The sequence below is a fragment of the Strongylocentrotus purpuratus genome, unplaced genomic scaffold (assembly GCF_000002235.5).
Source record: "Strongylocentrotus purpuratus isolate Spur 01 unplaced genomic scaffold, Spur_5.0 spur5_scaffold_6, whole genome shotgun sequence".
In the NCBI taxonomy this organism is placed as follows: domain Eukaryota; kingdom Metazoa; phylum Echinodermata; class Echinoidea; order Camarodonta; family Strongylocentrotidae; genus Strongylocentrotus; species Strongylocentrotus purpuratus.
The window spans coordinates 394,916-418,628 of record NW_022145612.1 but is presented as its reverse complement, the minus strand read 5'-3'; the positions used below and the strand labels follow the sequence as shown (position 1 = coordinate 418,628).

Genomic DNA, 23,713 nt, shown 5'->3' with positions numbered 1-23,713 from the left:
CATTATTTGAGATTCAGAAAAAATGCTTACGGTAATGTTAGTATTGGAGGGAAATGATACCAACATTTGCCAGGGTGGCACAAGCAAGCACACCCCCCCCCCCATACACAAAGGTTTTATATGAGATTTTAAAAAATGTTGAATTCGAACAAAATTCAATAATATGTAAGTTACAATAACTTTTTAAATTTGGGATTAATACACAGCAATTTCAAATTGGCAAAATATTTGTAGATGTGATGTTCAGTGTATAGTCAGATAATATTTTTACTATTGATTAGGATGTTTTGATATATTTTTTTATTGGAGAACATATTCAACATATTATGGCCCTGCAGAGGGAACATTAACTTAAGGGAACATTAACTTAAGGGGAAATGAATGTTGATGAGAGAGAGAGAGAGAGAGAGAGAGAGAGAGAGAGAGACGGTAAGTATCAAATTCCAGAAAGAAAAGATTCTCTTTGTAATTCATTTGCTTGAAGAATGAGTCGTCACCTCTTTCCGCCCACAAGACTGAAAGCTAGGAGTTTGATTTTTAAAAATAAACCCATTATCAAAAAGAGGGAGAAGCCATTTTACAGGCATATCTACTTTGGGCTGCTAACTCTTGTCAAAATTCAGGGCAACCTGGAACAATTACAAATCAAAATTGTGGCTGTTATTTGCAATGAACAGCACAAAATGCGATAAATGACAACAGTGATATTTTCCAGAGGCAGGACTTCAGAAGAGTTTGGAAAATCATACATCTTCATGCAGATTGTCTTGTTAACATAGTGTCAATGAATGTGGAGAAAATTTGATTAACATGTAAATAGAATAAAAAATAGTGCCTTGGATGGCACCAAATAACCCTGTGGTAAAGTTATTCTATTTTATTAATACATTATCCAGACCAAATTCTGTGTAATGATTAGTAATCGTTCTAGTTAAAGTATGATAATCCTGTGACATCAATCAAATCTAAAAATATACTGTTTTCTCAGATTAACAATTATAGAGTGCTATTTGTGTGTAAAATTCTGAGTTTGTTTTACTCGATCCTCACACCCGGCTTATCATGTACATGCAGGAAGTTTGATACTATTTCTACTAGCGTACATGTATGTAAATGATGCACACTTTGCATACAAATAAACATCAATCTGTCTAAAAGTATACAGGTTTCACAATATCATGCCTTCCTTTTTTTTTTACTGTTTTACTCCCAGTTCTTCAGCACTCACTTTGCTCACTGTATATGATATGCATTACACAATGCTAGCACATTAATATAGTCATGAATATTGGACACTTTGTTCATGTGTACGTTTAGACATTCATCTTGTTTGAGGTTCTGAATTTTTATGTTGCAGGGGAAAAAGTAGTGATTATTACGATGTAAATAGCCTTTAAGTTTAACATTATAACGGTATGTGCAATTTTTGCATCAAAATTTGAATAAAGTGTAAGCCTTGTTTATGTACATGCATTAATGAAATTTATGATGAATAGCTAAATGATGTGTCCTGCTGTCAAACCAACATGAATGATTTAGTTTTTTTTTGCTGTTTTTTTTTTTTTTTTTTTGTGGGGGGGGGGGGGGGGGGGCTTGTTGCTAAATGAATGCATCTTTACTATCGTAATTAACGGTGTATTAACCGCCCTCGTGTAGTAACCACACCGCCCTCTTTTTCGCCCTAAAAAAAAAAAAAAAAAAAAAAATTGCAGACTTTGTCGGCAGCAAGCCAGGTCCATGTTAAAGATCATTAATGTAAATCAAAAAAACAGTAGAGGACCTAGGATAGAACCTTGTGGTACGCCGTGAAATGGAAGAAAAATTGGAGGAATTACTATTATAAACTACATATTGATATCTATCAGAAAGATTAATTTCAAACCAAGATCACAGACAAATTTGAGTGTTGTTCTAGTTTCCGAGTGGTGAGTCAACACACCGATTACTGAGCTGGGAGACATTGCCAGGCATAGCGCCAGGTGGAGGGGGATAAATCGAAACTTTAAAAATCGCCCTTTTTATTTTTTATTTATTTTTTAATATTTTTTTGGTGTACCGTGTATAAACCGCACCCCTAATTTTAATTTTTTTCGGCGGCAAAAGTGCGGTTTATACACCGTTAATTACGGTGGCTAAGGCACTTACATGTACTAATGTACATGTATGCGTGGTGGTGTGCTTTATACAACTTCTATAATTGTATTTATTTACCAGTATGCAAATGAACATGCCCTTCTCCTCTCCCTCATTCCCTCTCTTTCTCCCTCTTCCTGCTCTTTTTCCCTTCTGCCCTTCCTCCCGTATCCTTTTCTTGATTCCTCAGCCCTTCCTAATTTCATTTCTCCCTGTATTAAGGCTCATTCCCTGCCTCACTTTCTGCCTCCTTGCCTCTCACTGCCTGTCTGCCTCCCTGCCTCCATCCACGAGATACATGTGTACACTTTTGCATCTATCTTTATTGAACTGTTTATCTATATGGACAATATTATGCCTCTGCCCACCAAAGGTGGTGACGGAGGCATTATGTTTTCAGGTTGTCCATCCATCCGTCCTGTTTTCTGGTTATCGCGATATCTCATGAACTTCATACTTGGTGATAGTATAGGCCTGTCTTCACTATCTCGAGATTGCCAAATATCCAGCTATTTAAACTATCCTGATCGCAAACTATCCAGCTAATTTGCGTCTTCATCAGACCGTAGTAGCAATTAGCAGGATATTTGGTCGGGATTGTCATCCCAAAATATCTTTGGATAGTTTGCAAAATATCCAGCTATTTGTCCTGTGCGTCTTCACCAGATCGAAGACTCGCACCATGCGCTAACGCTTAGCAAAATATCTCAAGCTGATTTCTCAAGGTCAAGTTTCAAGTTTCGAGGTCAAATCTCGAGCTGATGAAGACGCGATTTGTAACTTCGGGATTATTTGCCAAATCAGAAATAGCGGGCTATTTGGCAATCTCGAGATGATGGAGACGCGCCTTATGTATCAACGTAAGGAGAGGATCTGATTAGATTTTGGAGTACACATAAGCCGGTCAAAGGTCGTAGAGGTATTTTTCTGAAATTAACCTCATCAGGTATGTCAGGATTCAGGAACCATGTGAGGTTTGAACTTCAAACTTGGTGCAAGTATGTATCACCATAGGAAGACAATCTGATTAGAATTTGGGGTTAGTTGGTCAAAGGTCATAGATCAAATGCTATGAACTAGAGGGTTTTAGCCTTGTTATCAAAATATCTCAAGAACTTTTAAAGCTATTAACTTACATGTATACATGTAGTTAAGTTTTTTAATGCATCATCATATTGAGATGAAAATATTAGATTGGGATAAGGTCAAAGTAGGTCAAAGGTCAAGGGGCAGAGGACAATTTAAATGAAATTTCAGGGATTTTGCCCCATTACAATTTCTGAAGAACTGTTTGAGCAATTCATTTTTAACTTAAAATTTGTATGTAGCAATATATTGACTCAAACTGATTAGATTTGGTTAAGAAGATAAGGTCATCAAGTCAATATACATGAGACAATTTTTTTCAATAAACTCAGAGCTGGAAACTTGTTACTAGTATGTATCAAAATAGAGAGACAAGGGATCATATTTTTGGGATTGACATGTCAAAGGTCATAAATGACGATTGACTTTTAGTTATACATGTAGGCTTTTTGTTCCCATGATATTTGAAGAATAAATCTAACTGTGATTTTAATTGAATTTAGGTGGAGGCATATTGGAGGCGCAGTCGCATTTGTCATGTTTTGTTAATGTAATTTTCTTTTCTTTTTAAACGTTGATGTCTCTCATAATTTAGAACAATTTAAATTGTTTATTTCTCTGTAGATCCCTTGATGGGCGTTTGCAAGTGTCTCACAGAAAGGGGCTTCCCCATGTGATCTACTGCAGACTTTGGCGTTGGCCTGATCTTCAAAGCCACCATGAGCTCAAGGCTGTCGAACGTTGTGAATATGCCTTTCATCTCAAGAAGGATGAGGTCTGTGTCAACCCATACCACTATGCACGAGTTGAGACTCCAGGTAATTCCTCTTCTAACTAACAACTGCACTTCCTAAACAAAACATTGAAGTTTATGCCAGGTTGCACTACCGGTATTTAAATAGTTACTCTGACCCCCAAATAAAATCAAAGGAACATGAAAAAGTTAAGAAAAATCAAACCACTGATAAGAAAGTTTAAATATGTCAATGGTATGAAGATACAAATTTAGCTGTTTTGGGTCACACTGGTTGTTGACTCTCACTTCCTAGCGATCGCATGCAGAGCAGTGACAAGTAGCACATGGGCGCTACTGAAAAAGAACCAGAGTGAGCAAACAGAAGGTTTTACAAAAGGGTTTACATGTAGCTTACTAGGTCTGATTGGAGAGACATCTTTTTCATGAATTTAGTTACATTTAGATCTACATGTATGTCTGTCTGGCTATGTGGGGGGAGCCACAGAGAGAGAGAGAGAGAAAATGCAATACTCAATACAGTTACATACATGTATCAGATGATTCAAGCCATCAGATAAAATTGTCCTTGTAATTGCATCATACAGATTTTAGAGCAAATATGGATTGCTTTAGGATTCTGAAAGGCTCAGCCAAAGGTTGACAGCTCTTGATTAAACACTTTTCTTATGACTTTTATATAATTTTGTTTTATTCTTCCTCATTAAAGTTTTTCATTTTTCCAAACCAGATGATTATAGAAGTCATTATAAAAAGAGACTTGCTTTGAAAGATTTGCGTCATCAGATTGTATCTTTTAGTATCGAGCACTAAATCTTAGAGGTTGATTGATGAATCATGATTTTCTAGTAGGCCTTTATTCAGTATAGTTGTCATAGCAACCAAAAGTTTCCTTTTGGAAGGAATAAAAGATAGTATCTTTGAATGGAGGTGATGAAAGTATTTAGTTCAATGTTGAAGTAGTCTGCCCTTAATACTTAAAGGCTAAGTCCACTCCTTTTTAATAGATGCAGAAAAACAAAAGAAACTAATCCAAAAAAAAATTGAATGAAATCGGATAACTAATAAGGAAGTTATGATTTTTAGTGCATCCACACAAAACATATTACGATCAATATAATTTCAATGCTGGTCAGCAAATTAGATTTTTAGGGGGAAAATTGGAAATTTATATATCATTAATTAGTCGATACTGAAGCAATGACGTCACAGACTCATGAGTGATTTGCCAATTTGTCTTGTGATTTTCAAAGTTTTTCATGTAAATAAAAATTCATAACTTTTGTATTAGTTATCCAATTTTGCTCAAACTTTTTTTTGATTGGTTTGTCTGATTTTTCTGCTTCTATTGAAAGTAAGTTATTTTTAGAGTGGACTTGCCCTTTAAAACCCAAGATATTACAAGAGAGCCAATGTTTTCAGCAGACAAGACAAATGTAGCAAACTTTTCAAGAGTTATTGATTCTCTTAAATGTGTTCTGAAGAACGATCTTTTCTGCAAACATTTTATTTCCCATAAATTGCTATCATGTTTTTAATCACAAAATGATGTTACTGAAACAAGGGTATGTTGTAATGGTACAGTACATGTAAATGTATATTTGAAGCAGTATAGTCTTGCTCAGTCAGACATGATGTTTAAAGCTTCCATTCAAAGAAATGTTGCATGACCATGTCACATGTAAATGTAGATAAATGGCAAGTGGAGTGAAACAAAAACTTGCATAGCTAATGTGTACGTATCTACGTATAAGCTGTGATGTGATCTACAGGTTTGTGACTGGCTCTATGCTAGTCATTTCATTTTGCGTTTTCCTTTTCTGATGCAGTTGTTCATGGCAAGGATTGTAAGAAATTTGGGTAATAGAGAATGTAAGAGAGATATAGACAGATAACATTTACATTAACAATTATTGGGGTAGAAAGATTTACATGTTATGTACAAACTGAACATACAATGTATGGTTAAGTATTTATATGGATAGGTAGCACTTGATGCTGCTTGTTCTGCTGGGCACCATGACCAAAGTAGCCAACTTGTAACTTAAAGGTAAAGATCAGTTTTGGAAACGCCCCCTCTCAAAAAATGAAATGGAAGCTCTTATTACCATTCATGTGAAAGAACATGTTTTGACTTTACGTGATGATACAAATTTTGTCGAGAAACCGCCTACTAATTGATATATTTGGTAAATTATTATATCTATCTGGACCGGTTTGATATCGCGCACGTACATCTTTCTGTGTACAGTGATCGTAACTTTACCAAGACTGAGCCAAATTTCACATCATTTTGATGATTCTAGAACCTCGCAGTACACACCAATACTTATATGCTAGATGATCAACCTTTTCTGATCGATTCCACAACGTTTCTTTCACAATGCAATCGCATGACCATAACTGGTCTTTACCTTTAAGAGGAGAAATGTTGCAAGCAGTGGAAAGGACAGAATGTACATGTAGCAGTGTAGCAAGTTGAAATAAGAAGACCAACCATGTGTGTATTTGGAATTTCTTGTGTCATCAGTCATCACCTTGGCTTGTTCTTAATTCGTCCAGCAAATCGTCATATAAGTGATCCTTGCTAGAAGGAAGCTGTCATCATTGCATATAATTACTTCATTACCGCTAGCATTTCATCAACCCCATAACAAGTGCCCTTCCTCTACATACCGAAGGATTTGTCAAGAAAGAAAAAGAAGACTAATGAATGCAGGAATATTGTATCCTCACTAAAAATACAACTGCAAGAGTTGATGAGAAAGGAATATCTGTAAAAGAAAAACATCCTCTCTCTTAAATTAGATTGACAAGCATGGATACTGGTTTTCATGATGAAGGAGAGAAGGATATCAGTAATTATTGGAGTTGACATGAGCCTGAATTTGTAGTTGACACAGTATAGCCTTGACCTTTGACATGTGTGTTATGATCCAGTTTAGAATCTATAGGGCCATTTACACTTGCATCCAAACACGCCAAAAATGCCAAACCGGAGCCTGACCGAGACGTTTCCAACGCGACTATGCTTTACCAGGAAAAATGCCAAGCCTGAAACATTCCAAACCGAAGTGTGATTTTTTTTGCGTGTTTCATTCACATGATAAACACATGACAAAAATATTTACATAATTAATAATTAATTATAACTTTGAATGTTTCTAACTTATATTTTATCAGATTTTCCTTTAAATTTCACTTGACTGATTTTAATACTTTTTTGTTTTAATAATAATAAATAAAAAAACTAAATTTTAGAGTGGACTTCGTGAATTGAATTGAATTGAATTGAACTTTATTTCATTCATCATAAAAACATCATAACAAACATATAAAATACAAAACATAGCATACAAGTTAAAGAGAAACATTTACAATACAATACAACAACAAAAATATATATGAATGTGGAGACAGCTAGAAAAGCCAAAGGCTTTATTGGTGCTGCCACCAAAACAGTTATAAAGTATAATACAGTATTATATTGTTGTTTGAGAGGGAGATTAAAAAAAAAAGCCTACTAGAGGGGGGGGGGGGGGGAAACAAAAACAAACCAAAAACCAAAAACCAGACCGTGTACATAATCAATCTTTATTTGACCAGCAAAGACAAATAAGTATTCAACCTGTTCCTTGTTATGAAAGGTTTGACTACCGGTATCATCTTTGAGAGAGTTACAGGTATTAGGTAACTTTGCCTCTGATTCTAAACAAAATTCTGCATTTAGCTCATCCTGCAATCATAATGATAAACCTTAAGGTCAGCAATGAAATCCATTACTTTTACAAGCCACTCACATGTTTGATTATCAAGATACTTTTCCCCAACAGTTTAGAACAGCTTTTTTAAACCTACAGTCTATTGGGGAAAATGAGTATGGAAAAAAACAGTCACTCAAAGATTTTTAGTTTTTTGAAGCACTTGATGATCACTGTGAAGCGCAATTTGTTTCCTTCTTCAATGTTGCACTATATCACAGACACTGATAACACGTAGGGCCATTCATCTCAGATTTGTAAAACTGGAAATATTGTTAAACAATGCCTTTAAGTCACATGAAGATGTCAAGTTGATTTGCTGTTACAAGTATCATTGTCCTTCCAGAAAAATGTCAAAACAGATTAAGTTGTGACTTCAGTGATTCAATGTTTTTCTGTTGTAATTGCAGATTACAACAGGTTGTCATAGTCATTCATCTCTGTCATAAATGACCAAAATATTTCCCTTGACTGTTTGTTGGTTCTCTGTGGAGCAGGCAAGACTTGATGCCGCGTCCACGGGAAAGCAACAAACAGTTTCTGGTGCCAGATAAATGCAAAACGGAAACATTGACCTCGGGTTGGATGTAGTAGCAGTTAGGAACATATTCATAAATTGATAACTGGTGAGGAAGTAGTGGCTAATTTTGCCACCCTTTGCTAATACACCTGCTCAAACTCAACTGGATAACAGGAAATTTCATTTTTGTTTCTATACCGTGTATGCTCAATGCTAGCTACTTATCATCTCTAAATATAGCAGCTACATGTAAGCCAGCTATATCCTAAGCCATTTTCTAAATTGGACACTGACTGTCATTGTACATTGAATTCAAATTACACATTCAAATTACACTTCCAGTTTGGAGACAGATTAATACACTTATTTATTTTGTATTTGTTCTAGTTCATGAGGGTACAATGATTTGTTCTTGAATATACATTAAAGCACATGGTACAGAGATGACATAATATTGTCATAGCATTAAACTTTTTTACATATACATGGACATGGATCTGTCTCTACAGATGTTACATGTACAAGAAACTCACCTCCATATTAAATAGACAGGATGTTTTATATTACACATGGTGTGAATGAGTGGTGTAATTAACAGGAAATATGTGTAACCAAGTATAGGAGCTAGGAACTTGTTTCACATTTCATAATAGTTGTATTTAAAGTTGAGTTCTGGTCATGCGATTGCATTGTGAAAGAAACGTTGTGGAATCGATCAGAAAAGATTGATCATCTAGCATATAAGTATTTGGTGATAATATCATACCGTATTTGCCGGCGTAAAGGCCACAGTATTTTTGGAAGAGAAAATATCAAACAGTCGGGGTGCGGCCTTTACGACAAAAGAGTAAAAAAAAAAAAAAAAACGAAAGTCAAAACCAACACGAATTTGCACGTATGGGACTAGAAACGGTAAAATAACAATACCACTATGGTACAGGACATTTTCAAACATCTTACCGACAATTTTATCTTGCATTGCCGATAATCTTGATCTAAGTTTGTGCCATTGCATTGCAAAGGTAAAGGAAGGGACAGTCTAACCAAGTCGCCATTTTGTTTTTCCATTTCATGCAGTTCCGCATTACACCGTACATTGTGGTAGGGTTAATCGGACACCAAATCTGCCTGCGATCACTTTTTTAGCTAAACTTCCGGTAAATCATAAGAATATGGATGAATTTGGTATCAGTTTGTAAAAAAAAATTAGTGTTTTCGAGAAAATTATGATTATTTTGTTTTGTCCATTTTTTTTTTTCCTTTTTTTCCCCCCGACTTTGAAATGTCAAAGTTGGGGGTGCGGCCTATGCGGCGGTGCGGCCTTATCGCCGGCAAATACGGTAATCTAAGGCCAAAAAAATTAAAAACATGTTTAGTGTCCTGTTTTTTTGAAAAATAGGAAGGAGGAGGCCCTTTTTTTTTTTTCTCAAAATGGCTGCTCAAAATGACCGCTCGGTACATTTTCCCTGACAGTTGGGCTATGTTTCAAGAAATCAGAAATAGATCCATTTTAGCAGTGTTTTTCATGTTTTTTTTCTTTAAAAAATAAAAAAAAATAAAAATAGGAGGCGGCCCCAAAAAAGGAAGCAAAGGGGACACTAAACATGAATATATTTTTTAATGGCCTAAGTACATTACTTTTTGGAGCTGATATGCAATGCAACAGGCATCACCTTTGCAAGCTCTTTCTCTCTCTTTTCCACCAGTACTGAAATAAAAGCAGCATTCTGGTACTACCTTCTATAAAGTGTGTTATATTCTATTGTTTTTAATTTCAAAATTGTCAAGCTATATATGTATAGACAATTGTAGGCAAGAACATTTAGTCGATGATATTGATCTATTTATTTTATTTGTTTTATATTGATAATAACATACATGTACTGTAAATGCATTTTGACTATCTTTAGTGAATTTTTTATTTAAATGGCATTTAAATTCATATAACTGCAGCATAATGTTTAAAGTGGCACCAGCAAACATTATGTACGCCTGCAACTAGGACTAGCTGAGCTCTAGCTGTAACAGCAGCTGCACTTGCGCCCGTGCCAAAGACAAGTGAGGATGCTATTGCACAGAAATTGCTGTGTGATGAATTTTGGGGAAGAACTGGCATGTTCAAAAACTTGTATATTTCAAAAGCCTATCAGTGATCATTCTGATCACTATTTTCCTAGTAAAGACTATATTTGACACCTCTGTTAAGAGTTAAAAATCATTTAGACTTACGCTTGCCCTTTAAAGGTACTATGTCCCATTTGCAGGCCAAAAAAATGAAAAGGTTAAATTCCAACGGCATTTGAAAGATAATACTAATTTAGAACTTCCCTGAAAAAAAGGGGGCTTGAAAATGATTATAAGTGGGAAAATAATGACCATTAGTTGTCGAATCGACTTAAAAGCTATAGAGCCAGTAAGTAAAAGTCTGATTTTCAGACCATTGTGCCGAATGGTCGTATATTTTATGCTGCGCATAGATTCAATCAGTTTAATTTTGGCCACTACAAGAAGTGGGTTATTGATGTATACAAATGCTCATGTACCCTTTACAGCTCATTTTATGAATGTTATTACCAAAGAAGAAAAAAAGCCAGTCAGTCACTCAATAGTGTCTGACAGTGAAGTCTAGCAAGTTGACGGGTTTCCTTGCATAATTTGAATATTAGGACACTGCTAACGTTTAAATTTCACAGAAAGGACATACCTGTACATGGACATACATGACATATTCCTAATTCCTGCAAAGTTCTACAGAAATTAATGTTGGCTGAAATGAAAATGAAGTACATGTAGATATAAATTTCAGTATCAACTTGTTATCTACTAGAGAGCTTTACTTATTTATTACCCACCCACCATTCCCACTCTTATCTGTGAACTCTACATTCTAAACCCCGCTGTCTTTGAGAAAGAAAGTGTGTGTGTGTGTGCAGAGGTAGAGGTGAGATGTTACCCAGTAGTTGCTGGGGCAACCAAGGTTCAAAGACCTTTTTAAGCTATCGGGGGCAACTCTAACTGGCATGAGAATGGAAATTGTTAAATGAGTACATGTACATTGTAGGTACATGTACATGTAAGTAAAGCTCACTCGTAGATAAAATGTCCGATACCAAACATTCATATAAAATTGATCACTTTTCTTGAACAGTTACACTTTCAGACAACAGGAAGTTAGTGATCTTTTTTACTTGATCTTGGTACTTGTCAGATTTGTGTCATGTATATGGAGAAAGGGAAATTTATAGTCATTTTTCGGAGAAGCAAGGAAATGACCCAGTTTGTTTCACTGTATTATGTAGATGCAATTTTAAACATGTGGTATTTAATGTAAATCCATATCAGTAGGATCATGACAAGGAAACTGAATTATGTGATAGATTAATACATGTTTCCAGTCGCTCTGATGTATTTTCTGTAGTGAAGGAAGGGGAGAAAAGGACAAACATGTTTAATGTTGCCTAAAGATTGAACTATGTTCAATATAATTCTTACAACCCATCAGAAAACATGACATTTGTATTCATTAGTCACACTGCCAAGCCAACTGATTTTGGCCATAGAAGATAATGTATATTCTGTTGTCAGTTTGGTTTTGGTCTAGTGTCGGTCGGTCTCCTGTGACTCGTGTACAGATGACTGGATTTACATGTAGTTTAATAAATTAATGAAACACCTTTGTTTTGTATTTAAGAAAGAAACATCATTTATTTTAAGATTAAAAGATCAGCTCTTAAAATTCTAGCATGTACTACTTGGTGCAATATATACATGTTAGTGCAACCTGATAAATAAAGACTAGTAGTAGATAACGTTTTTTTGTTTTGTTACAATGCTTCCTGTTCTATTGCCAAGTCATCTTACATGTATTGAATGCTATCATAAGGACTTGTAGATTGTGAAATATCTTTTCTTTTTGACCCACTCATTGTGTTTGGTTTGTTACAGTGCTTCCTCCTGTACTGGTGCCTAGAATAACAGACCAACCGCTAGATATCCCAAGAACACTACCCCATCTTGATGACCTGACTCATACAGTACCTGATAATGCTACCTATTTGGTTGGAATGGACACACAGAGTCCACAGACTCACACACTTCCTCCAGGTAAGTAAGAATATATATTCCTTTGCTCTGCTCTGCTCTGCTCTGCTCTGCTCTGCTCTGCTATCAGTGGGATACAAGTAGAAATATCAGTTAACAGCCTGGGATAACTTTGTTCATAACTGTATAGAAATAAATTTCTTCCTATCAGTTGTAATGAATTTGTCACTAAATTAGCTTCAAAATTTTGGAACATTTTCACAATCTTAAAGACTTAGAATGAATGAGTCAAAAGAGAAGTGCAGTATTTTCCTATCAAGAGAAAGTTTTCTTTTTCATATCTTTCATTTTAAATCCAGTAAATATACTCCTTGACTTCATATTTATGTATCTACCCATTAACAAAATATCTATTTTAAAGGGTTTAGGAATACTGTGCCATCAAATATATCTATAACTAAAACGGAAAGCCATTCAATATCATGTATATCCCGCCAAAGAATGAACAATGGCTCATGGCTGTTTTCATGTCCTGAAAATGAAAATTTACAAGTTTGATTTTGAAAGGCATGTTACTGAATTAATCTCTAATACTGCTAAAGAAATCTACAATTCATGGCAGGGATCATGTATCAATGCTTAACATTTTGGGTGACATTTCTTAACAGGTTGCAAATATGTTTTTTCGTAGAGTTAATGGGAAATAAATTTGTCACCTCTTGTCCCAATTTGTGCGTAATATGCAGACAAACAAGTGTTGACAACATTCACATCTTATTAGTCGACTTCTCCTCCATATTGAATGAACACTAGCAGGACGTGCTTGTACTGAGTCTAGTACAATGTCAGCTTCTAATGCACCAGCTACTTAGACCCCTGTCGCCTGCCAGTTGTCAGAAAACTTACTTGGAAAATTTCCAGGACTAAAAAAAAATGTGGACAATATTTTTTTTTCCTTTTAGGTAAAAAAGGTAAAAAAGTATGTTTGAGGATTTATCACAAACATATTCGTACTCCAGTGCTAAATGTATAATTTGTTTGCAACACAGTACTTGTTTTCAAGTTTTCATTTGTGATTGTTTGTTTAATTAAAAATTCCCAAAGTACCTGAGAAATATACATGTACATGCACCTGTACATAAAGTGCAATTTTAACATGACATTCGTAGCCAAGGATGAATGGAATTGTATACTCACGTTTTAAATCCAAAATGTGATTTGCTCTGTAAGCTACCAACATGACAAAATGCTCCACCTCCTTAACATAAACTTTTTCCAAGAATACTCTTAAAAATAGAAGCAGGAAAAGATAATGGTTGAATGAAAAAGGGTAAATAATAAATACATGTATGATTTTCAGTGTTATGTATGAAGCCTCATCTCTGGTTCTGTATCGTCATACACAGGCTAGATTGATGTTAATCCTTGTCTGGCTGTAGAAAGCCTCAGCTTAAATTTGACATTTCAACTCAGAAAGTATACAGCTCTTATCCACGATATCCCTATGAATTATTAAGACACATGCTAAATTTGTAATGTAAAGAGCTAAACAGGTTAATATCCTAGTCTAAAAAATAACAGGAATGGCTTTTGAGTTTTTGTGCCCTTACTATTCAATACGAAAGTGGATATTTTTGTGCTGCTGGCGGCTGCACACGTGCCTGCTACAATGCAAATTTCTGATAACTGACTTCTTCAGGTAACTTAGGATTTGGCTGATCGATACATGAATTTCTCTCTTTATCGGCTATCAGCTAAGAATACATGAGTTGGCATTACCTAATTAAAGTAGTTTTGTGTCAAATAAGCACATAATTTTGGAGTTACAGCATTTTAATGCTAATGACCTACTGCTTATTGCAATGGTGTACATCCGTGTTAAGCAGAACAGCGCAACACGCATATACCCTTTTGTCAGCTGCCTGCATGAAGATATGTTGGGAGAGGTAGGTTTACCTTGTTTGGCATGTTACGATGCAGACTCTGAGATTTCTAATACCGGTAGGTAGTCTGTGTAGAAAAGAGCACAGTGAGTGTAGGGGAGTAACAATGGTCACTTACTGGTGGGGACAATACATGTCTATTTTTATTTTGTTACTTGAGGTGATAATATATCTAATTTCCCTATTTTCATATTCTGAAATGTTGATTTGATAGCAGATGATGTTTGTTTGCATTGTTTAGAAACCCCACCTCCAGGCTACGTGAGTGATGATGGTGAGACAAGTGAGCAGAATATGGATACATCATCAACAAACGGCAGTGAGTTCATTATTATCATTATCATTCATTATCTCATAGTCATTTCTGTAAAACCAAATGTGACCAGGCACCACAAAACCACCAAAAAGTTGCCAAATATGATTTTATAGTTTAGGTGTGGTTCATAAAGAGGAGATCCACTTTCAAATGATCCAACTAATCACAATTGATGTTTCTAACCCAATCACAAACAAGATGAATGTGTAGTCTTATAGAATGTTCTATAGATCTATCAAGGTATCTCCTCCCAGCATGGAGGTTCATTGCATCATTTTCCACACATTTCTGTTCTTTGCCACTCATTCAAGTGCAATCTTGCAGTACTTGTCATTCACTCAATGTCTTAATGTTCCCCTCTCGGTTGGATTTTGGTTTCCATTTTGGTCTGGTACCTTCTATTTTTCCTTCTATTGAACAAATCTTTCAAGAGATAGATGTCTTTTAATATAGCCAAAGTATTTTGTGTTTCTTTCTTTTAAACCACTCCTAACAGAAATTTTGTTAAAGTGCTGCTATTTGCAGTATTTCTCTGTTAGTTTTCATGTCTTTCTATGATATTCTTAATGTTCCATTAGAACTCTATTAGGAGAATGTTACTGTAGAGAAAAGGTCATTTCAAATCCATTGTCTATTCGCGTACTTGGCCTCGCAAGAGGTTGTTCAAGGTGACAAAAGGAGGATTAGAACACTAAAACTGCAAGAGTGCACCAGAATAGCAGAAGATAGAGTGAAATGGAGAGATGTTGCAATCAACCACCGAACTGGGAGAAGATACTTGGATAGATAGATAGAAAAAAATCCTGTGAGGGGATGATCAAATTGTCCTCAAAAGTGGCACAGATTAAGCTCATTCTGTTCTTTATTCTGCCCAAATAAACTGCAATAGCTTACCCTATTTCAAACCACTATGAGATCATATTGAGACCATATTGAGACCAGTGGCCAGGGTCATAAAGAAACTAAAATTACCACACCAACCTCCAGGTCCAACGTCTACAACAACTGCCCAAAATGTGGGTATAGCCTACAGTCAATATAAACAGAAAGATAACCAAAAACAACAAGGGAAGGTGAATGATATTTAAAGGTACAGTTTTTGTAGAAGATTATTATGGTGAAACGTTTGTGTGTGAATTTGCCAATTAGATGTTAAATATATATTAATATAAGAAATATATGTAAATCCCCTTATTATATCATATTTTCTGAGTCACATTAAAAAAAAGAAGTAAAATGATTTTTAATATCAAATCTTCTGACTGATGTCATTGAAGATGACATGAATATACATGGATCACATCTTGTAAAATATGTTTTTATCATTTTCTCTCAACAGGTAGTACAGCTCCACAGTCTTCAGAATCTCTTGGTAAGTCAATCTCTTCGTTAATCTTTTTCAATTAAAAAAAAAAAAATTGAAGATGAATTATAAATAATGATAATAGATCACATTTATAACGCGCCTAATACTTTGTTGCTATATATATTATTACCCCAGTCATTGGGATTCAGGCTTAACTGCACACAATGTATGCACATTCTCCACTCCTTGAGGAGCATTCTGGCCAGTCGCCATTTTACAAGCGCACACTTGCTCATCCAACCACATTAACTTTCGCATCCTACCGGGTACCCATTTAACACCTGGGTGGAGAGTGGCAAATGTAGATTAACATCTTGTCAAAGGACATTAGTGCAGCAGCTACTCTTGTCATCCCCACTTGCCATTTATTTAATTAAAAACTTAAAATAACACACCACTGTTAGCCATGGCATACGTGAACAAATGTGATACTGATGAGTTAATTCGATAATTGTTTGGATTATTTGAAAAGATATACTTGTACTCTTTGTTAAGAAAGCATATTACAAGAATGTTATGTTTTGTTTGACAGATTTGCAGCCTGTGTCATATTGTGAGCCTCCATTCTGGTGTTCTATTGCTTATTATGAGATGAATCAACGAGTTGGTGAGACGTTCCATGCATCTCAACCATCACTAACCATTGATGGATTCACTGACCCATCAAGCTCTGAAAGATTCTGTCTTGGTCTTCTCTCTAATGTCAATCGAGATCCTCAAGTTGAACAGACACGCAGACATATTGGTAAACATCGCATTATTTATCACCTCAACATTTGGGAATTTGACTCAAGTTTTGCAATTCTGATTCATAGATTTGCTTTGTAACCTATTTGTTTTGAGGGAGGGTGGGCAGTGGTGACACATTTACAATATCTGCTTGTTACTAAATCTGCTCAAGATTATATAAAAGATTATTTTAACATAAAATTTTTGTTTATAATCTACCAAAATTATGAAAAAGGAAAACAAAATATTTTTAAGGCATCCAAGATAAAAATAAAAGATGTAAATGTTGTGTGTTATGAAAGAATTCAGTTGGATAATATGTAAATCTTGTTGTATTTTCAGGTAAAGGTGTAAGGTTGTACTACATAGGTGGAGAGGTATTTGCTGAGTGTTTAAGTGATAGCAGTATCTTTGTTCAGAGTCCTAACTGTAATCAGAGATATGGATGGCATCCTGCTACAGTCTGTAAGATACCGCCAGGTAAGCTAGCTGCGGCTCAAGGTTAATTCATTTCTGACAAGGCATAGGTGAAATTTGTTGATAGCTTTCAAAAAATTCCTTTGTAGAAAACTATCACAATAGTAACGTCACATCAAAAAAGTATGCTCTTATGTTACCCTTATATTTAAAATAAGATCAGAAAGATTTTAAATTTTAAGACCAGATTGTGATGCTTTGTGCGCTTGTAGTCTTATATTTCCCAGTGCAGCGCTATTCTCTTTGGTATGTGATGTACATCATGAGTCAAATGATTGGTGGATTCTAAAAACTAGAAAATATACATTATGCTGTTCTACATAATTAACCTTTCCTAATTAATTCTAGCAGTTTCTTTCACACAACATTACCTGGAGGGTGTTTCACAGAGACTAAGATTGACTTAAATAGGACTTGAACCAGGCCGTTCATGCCACTGTCTGCTCTCACCATTCCCTGCCATTGCCCTCTCAAGTGACGTACAAATCGTGGTCACAAATCCACATTTTTTATCTTCAACAATGAACTATCAACAAATGTAAATTCTGTAGATTCGTGATGTCCCTTGAGAGACCAATGGTGAGAGCAAACAGAGGCATGAATGGCCTGCCATAGTTAAGTCCAACTTATGTCAAGCTTAGTCTTTGTGAAACAACCTCAGTACTTGGTTAATAGGACTAGTGTTGATCACATTCATTGAATTGTTCTACTCTCTAGGATGCAACTTGAAGATTTTCAATAACCAGGAGTTTGCAGCACAGCTTTCTCAGAGTGTGAATCGAGGTTTTGAGGCTGTCTATCAACTGACACGGATGTGTACCATCCGTATGAGCTTTGTCAAAGGATGGGGTGCAGAGTATCGACGTCAGACGGTCACCTCTACACCATGTTGGATTGAACTTCATCTGAATGGACCTCTGCAATGGTTGGATAGAGTTCTTACACAGATGGTTCCTCCTGATAAACAGTGCTCCAGCGTGTCTTAAGATGGAGCCATCCCTATCTACTACATCAATTCTAGGTGCTAACTTGTACATTGTTTGATAGGCAGCTCTTCTTGAAAGACTTTACAGACTCTTTTAACAGCCCATGTTAGGAGATAACAGGGCTGGCTGGCTGGCTGGGGGGCTGGTATGGAGATGAGCTGAGCATGAGCTGTAGATAAAGCTTTTAAAGACAGACTTGAAGAGACTGGAGTTTGATCATAGAGAGAGATCACCAGAAAGAAGAAGAGTTGGAGTTCAGACTGGTTAGAGAAATGACGCTTGTCTTCTCATTATTGTTTGTATCTTTTTCCTCTATCATACATTTTGATCTACATGTTTGTATGATGTCACCTGTATATACCAGGAGGATGGTATTGACTTGTCATCAAAAGGAGTCATGAAATCTAAAGGTACAGAACGAGAGTGTACATGGCATATTGAAGCAACTTGGTTATTATCATTGTCGTGTAAGGATTGGTCATCGTATAATGTTACAATGGTAGTCATTTAGAGGGTCCTTCCAATTCAGTTTCTAAGAGAAGTTTCAATTCATTTAGGAATTCTAATGAAATATTACAATGCATTTTTAAAAAAAATTAACTGATTTTTGTAAATTCAAAATATCTTGCCATGTGCTGGAAATATATGTACTATGCTTTTTTTTTGGACTAAGAATACGAAACAGACACATGAGAACGCTAGTTGAATGTGTCTCACTAAGTTTGTGTGTAGGTGAGTGGGCTTCATCTGCTACTTTGCAGACTCTCAATCTATAGGCCCACAGTTATTTAATACAAAAAAGGAAAAAAGAATTACTTGTTGAGAATTCTGTCTAAGTTGGGACTGTAGTGGAGAGTAAGGTGACAAAGTGTTGATAGAGAAAGAAGGCAGACAGATGGCTAGTGAATGATCTAGCCAGCAAATGTAAATTTTGTACATAATTTGTTCTCTCTTTTTTCAGTATAAATATACAAGCAAGCATATGTGTATCTATCTGATGTGGATAACTAGTTCTTTGTACAGGTCTGTTTATCACATGTAGATGACCTTGGTTTTATCATGACAAGTGTATTGTGGATTTCTTGCCTAGAGAGATATTGTTGCAACTCTGACTGACTACATGAATAAAGTTTTGTTATTGAGGAGATCGGATTTAAGGTTAGGAAAAACATAGAATAGGCTCTCTAAGAATTCATGCAACATAAGTAAATATCTTAAATAGTTGTGAGATTTTGAAGTTACATGTCAGAAGAGAAAGAAAGTATCAATCACTTGATAGTCAGTCCCAGTGCCAATGTGGTGAATATATGGGCGGTGCTTAAATACTTATGCACATGAAGCTACAATCTGACTGAACAGAATATCACTTGGAAGGAACATCACTTGGAAGGAACATTTAACAAATATTCAGTCGGGTTGATATTGGTATGCATCTTATGTTCAAAACATTCAAAGTCTAAACGATTCAGATTTTTTTTGTTAATAGCGTTGATTTTTCTTCTCAATCTCTAGCCATATTGCTTCCACAATAAAAGAGTTAAACTGTAATGCTTGAATTAAAAATAGAACATATGGACAGAACTAGCCTCTATCAAAGTAGAAAGTTTTGTGTAAAACAGAATATGATTCTAACACAGAGTGAATGACCATGAATGTAAACTACTTTCAACCAAATAATGTGCTGCGGTGTAAATTCTAGATAACTTTCAATATATTTTCGTGAAGAGATAGAGAGATCAGTGAAGAAAAAAGAAAGAAAGATTTAAGATAGATAGGTTACATAGTAAATGATAACAGAAAATATCTATAATCTATGAAAAATTGCATATTTAGGAATAGAAAATATTTTTGTTAGAGATTAGATTGCAAAAATGTATTAATATGAGCAGCTGAATGAGGGTGTAGCCTGGGTATGATGAGGGCGTATCCAGGGCATGAATGAGGGCGTAGCCTGGGCATGAATGAGGGCGTATCCAGGGCATGAATGAGGGCGTAGCTTGGGCATGATGAGGGCGTATCCAGGGCATGAATGAGGGTGTAGCCTGGGCATGATGAGGGCGTATCCAGAGCAGGAATGAGGGCGTAGCGTGGGCATGATGAGGGCGTATCCAGGGCATGAATGAGGGCGTAGCCTGGGCATGATGAGGGCGTATCTATCTCATAGATACAATTGTCATATATTGGGCAGGATTGTACCAGAGCCATCCATTTGAAATGACATGACACAAGATCATTCAAGGTTCAGTGGGTGGGGCCAGTCAGTCAGTAACAGTCATTAAGTGAAGTAGTTTTCTCACAAGATGTGGTTTATCACACCAAGTTTCACACAGAACGCTGCATTTGTCAAACAATGTATAACCCCAAAAAGGACGCTATTGTTTCAAAATGCCTTCACAAGTTTGGCGTGATATTCTCTAATATATTTTGGTTGAATTATTTCCACTTGGCTTTATGCATAGTTAAGCTATAGATGACTTTCAAATTTGTCAAAAAAATTAAGTTAACAACAACTTTTCTTTGACTGGAGACAACATGGCATACCTATTACTATCAATGATTAATGCATGCTGATGTTTCATATCAGGCATGATAAGGGATGGATGGATGGATAGGGTAGTGAGGCTGAAATAAAAATATTGCTGAAAACTGATAACAAAAATATAAATGGTCTGTATGCAAGGGATAGATGAATAGTTTTGACTTCTTAAATTGTCCTCCACTTCATAGAGCAACACTGAATTGGACATGAACAATCTGATCTAGTATTAACATTTCTCAAGCGTGGGTATATAGAGGGCAGCACACGGACGTACGCACGGGAGCATAATACCCATTGGCTCAGTGTTATGTAGTGATCACCAAGTTGCCTACTTCACGAACCACTATATACCCACGCATGAACATCTTTCATATCTAGAAGGAAAACAAAAAACAAAACCACCCAACAAATAAACAAACGAATGCCACATGTGTTGGTAAGAGAGTTTGGCAGTGATGACATGTATTATGTATATATATATATATATCATATAGACAAATGTATAATGTATGTTTGTATACTGTGTATGTATGCTTTTTCTTTGCAGCATTTAATGATAGTAAACAAGAGAAAATAGTTACTTAGATGTATAGAGTCGCTTAGCGAAAGATCTATTTTATTGTGGTGTACCATATGTCCCAAGTAATGATGGCACATAGTGCTCAAAGAGGTGTGGAAATTTATCAAGTGTATGGTGGAGATGTTTTAGAGATTGGATGTAAAGATTAACCATACAGAATCATTTTGCAGACTGGAGCTTTATTTCTTCATCACATTAGTTTAGCCCATCTATATAAGTGAAATGAATATGTATAGTTTGGCTCATTGCACTTTATATGTAGCGTGTAGTAGGACAGGTTTCTTTCTCTGTTTGCTCATCTTGAATGTGTGTCAGAGACACTTATTGGAATCCTGTCTGTCTGTCTGTTGAGCTCAAGTCAAACTTGGAAATGGAAGTCATTTATACCAGTCAATATATTCTTACATCTGAGCTGTTTGCAAGAGAGGTGTGCTGCCAATTGTGGCATTTGCTTTTGTTACCTACAATACTTACGCATGGTCGTTGAGAACATAATCAAGACTTTCAGAGATTGAGAAAGCTGCAGTAAATTCCCAAACTCCCTGATTGTATTGAAGCCAAGCCATGCTAGCGATATGATGATGATTGATTGATGGGGCTGGTGAGTGGAACTCCAAAGTGTCTATTTTAAGTGCCATGGATATAGCTGAAGATGAATTCCACCAAAGAAGTAACATCTGGCTTACAAATAAAACTCTTTGTGTGCAGAAAGTATGCAACAAAGTGAAAAGGATACTTAGAAAATAAGATAGAGTAAGATGCATAATCAAATGCTGCCTGGTGTTTTTTATCCAGTAGAGTTGATAAATTATATATATTTTTTCTTCTGATTTTCATATTTTGTTGATTCAATTTGTATAATTGTGTAGCATACGTGAATCGTAGGAAGAGAGAGCATTGATCATATCTTAGTTATAAGTCTGAGCAAAGAATTATTCTAAGTATATAAGTCCATGTATGATAAATTCTGTGTCATATAAATGTTCTTTGATTTTACCATGTAACAAAAAAGCCTAAATAAACTTAAACTTGTATGTGCATGCATGAAGAAATTCTGATGTTTTTTATCTTGTCATTTAATGTCATGTGTGTAGAGAGAGAGAGAAAGAAAGAATGGTGTAGACTGTATCGCATTAAGAGGGAGTGATGGTACATGTATTTGTAAAGGGACAGAAAAAGAAAATGAGAGTTTTGCTGGTGTTTGTGAGGGGGGGGGGGGGGGTATTAAATGAGATAGCATCAAGAGGTAGGAGTGGTATTCGTTCAGGGACACAGGGAGAGAGAGAGAGAGAAAGAAGGGGGGGGGGTATAAAATGAAAACAATGGGACATTAGTAAAGGGAATTGATTCAGGTTATGGTAGAGCTCAATGGGGATAAGACGACGGGGGTATAGAAGAGAGTAGACTTGACTGGAGAGGGAGAGGACAGAGTAACTGCAACAAGGCACACAATATAGTGGAGGTACATACATGTACAGGAAGGATCAAGAGCAAGAAGACAGGATAGAGGTATATATATATATATATATAGAAGTATACATAAAGGAAGAAAAAGGAGATAAATCCATTATTATAATTTATACTTTTCTTTACTATGGATTTATTTCTACATGCTATAAATAATCAAATATTGAACACTAAAACAACAAACCAAAATGAAGACAAAATTGAATTAATGTGATTTATACAGATGGCAAAAAATGAAGATCATTTATTGTCATAAAATACTGAAGGTTAATACATGCCCACAATGGCAATCGTTATTGTTAGTCATATTCACTTGAATTTTTTACAAAAATATGAGAGTTAAATGCATGTTCTCTTCCTAAATCTCCCAAAATGACATGTTTTGGTTGACTTTCTACTCTACTTCATCTATCTCTACAAAATACACAAAGGACAAATGATTCTATCTTATAACCCAATAATGTTTGACCTGTACACACTGCCATACTCTTTGGTTAATGATAACATACCATTTTTTAATACTTTAGCAGCAATTTTTTGATTGTTTTTCAAAAATAGATTTCACTTTCTTTAAAAAAAACAGTACCAGTAACCGTAAACAGCATCTAAAAGCTCATCTTGAATAGAAAAGAATCTACATAAAAAGTCACAATTCTAGTAAAATATCACATCTACATTGGCAAATTCAAGGCAATTTATAAGAAGGACGCAATAAATATAATAAATTGACCTAATTCAGCTTTCTTTAATGAGATGATGTGTGTACAGGCATAGTGTGGACGGAAAAGCTTAAAAATAGCATTTAGATGCTACATGTCATGTTCAGAACATCCATGAATTTAGTGTATATCTCCTATCTGAATGAACAGAACACTGGGTAATATGATGTCAAGAGCTATTATTCAGCAATCAAGAAACAAACTAAATACTTTCATGTTGAAGTTGACCATATTTATAATCTTACTTTTTGAATTGTTATTTTGTGCTTCATCAGAAACCTGAAGACAAACAATGG

The 23,713-nt window shown here is 35.4% G+C and overlaps 1 protein-coding gene across 2 annotated transcripts in view; it reads left to right on the top strand.

Moving 5' to 3' along the window:
- The window catches only part of Sp-Smad2/3, a 31,958-nt gene extending 9,675 nt beyond the window's left edge, over positions 1-22,283 (top strand). Inside the window, exons 3-9 of one of the 2 annotated variants that reach the window (XM_011671947.2) lie at positions 3,844-4,037; positions 12,200-12,358; positions 14,480-14,557; positions 15,894-15,926; positions 16,453-16,665; positions 16,992-17,129; positions 17,844-22,283. In XM_011671947.2, the coding sequence (XP_011670249.1) occupies positions 3,844-4,037; positions 12,200-12,358; positions 14,480-14,557; positions 15,894-15,926; positions 16,453-16,665; positions 16,992-17,129; positions 17,844-18,112 (1,084 nt within the window). In that variant the 3' untranslated portion in view covers positions 18,113-22,283. 2 annotated transcript variants of the gene reach the window in all.
- The last annotated feature ends 1,430 nt before the right edge of the window (positions 22,284-23,713 follow it).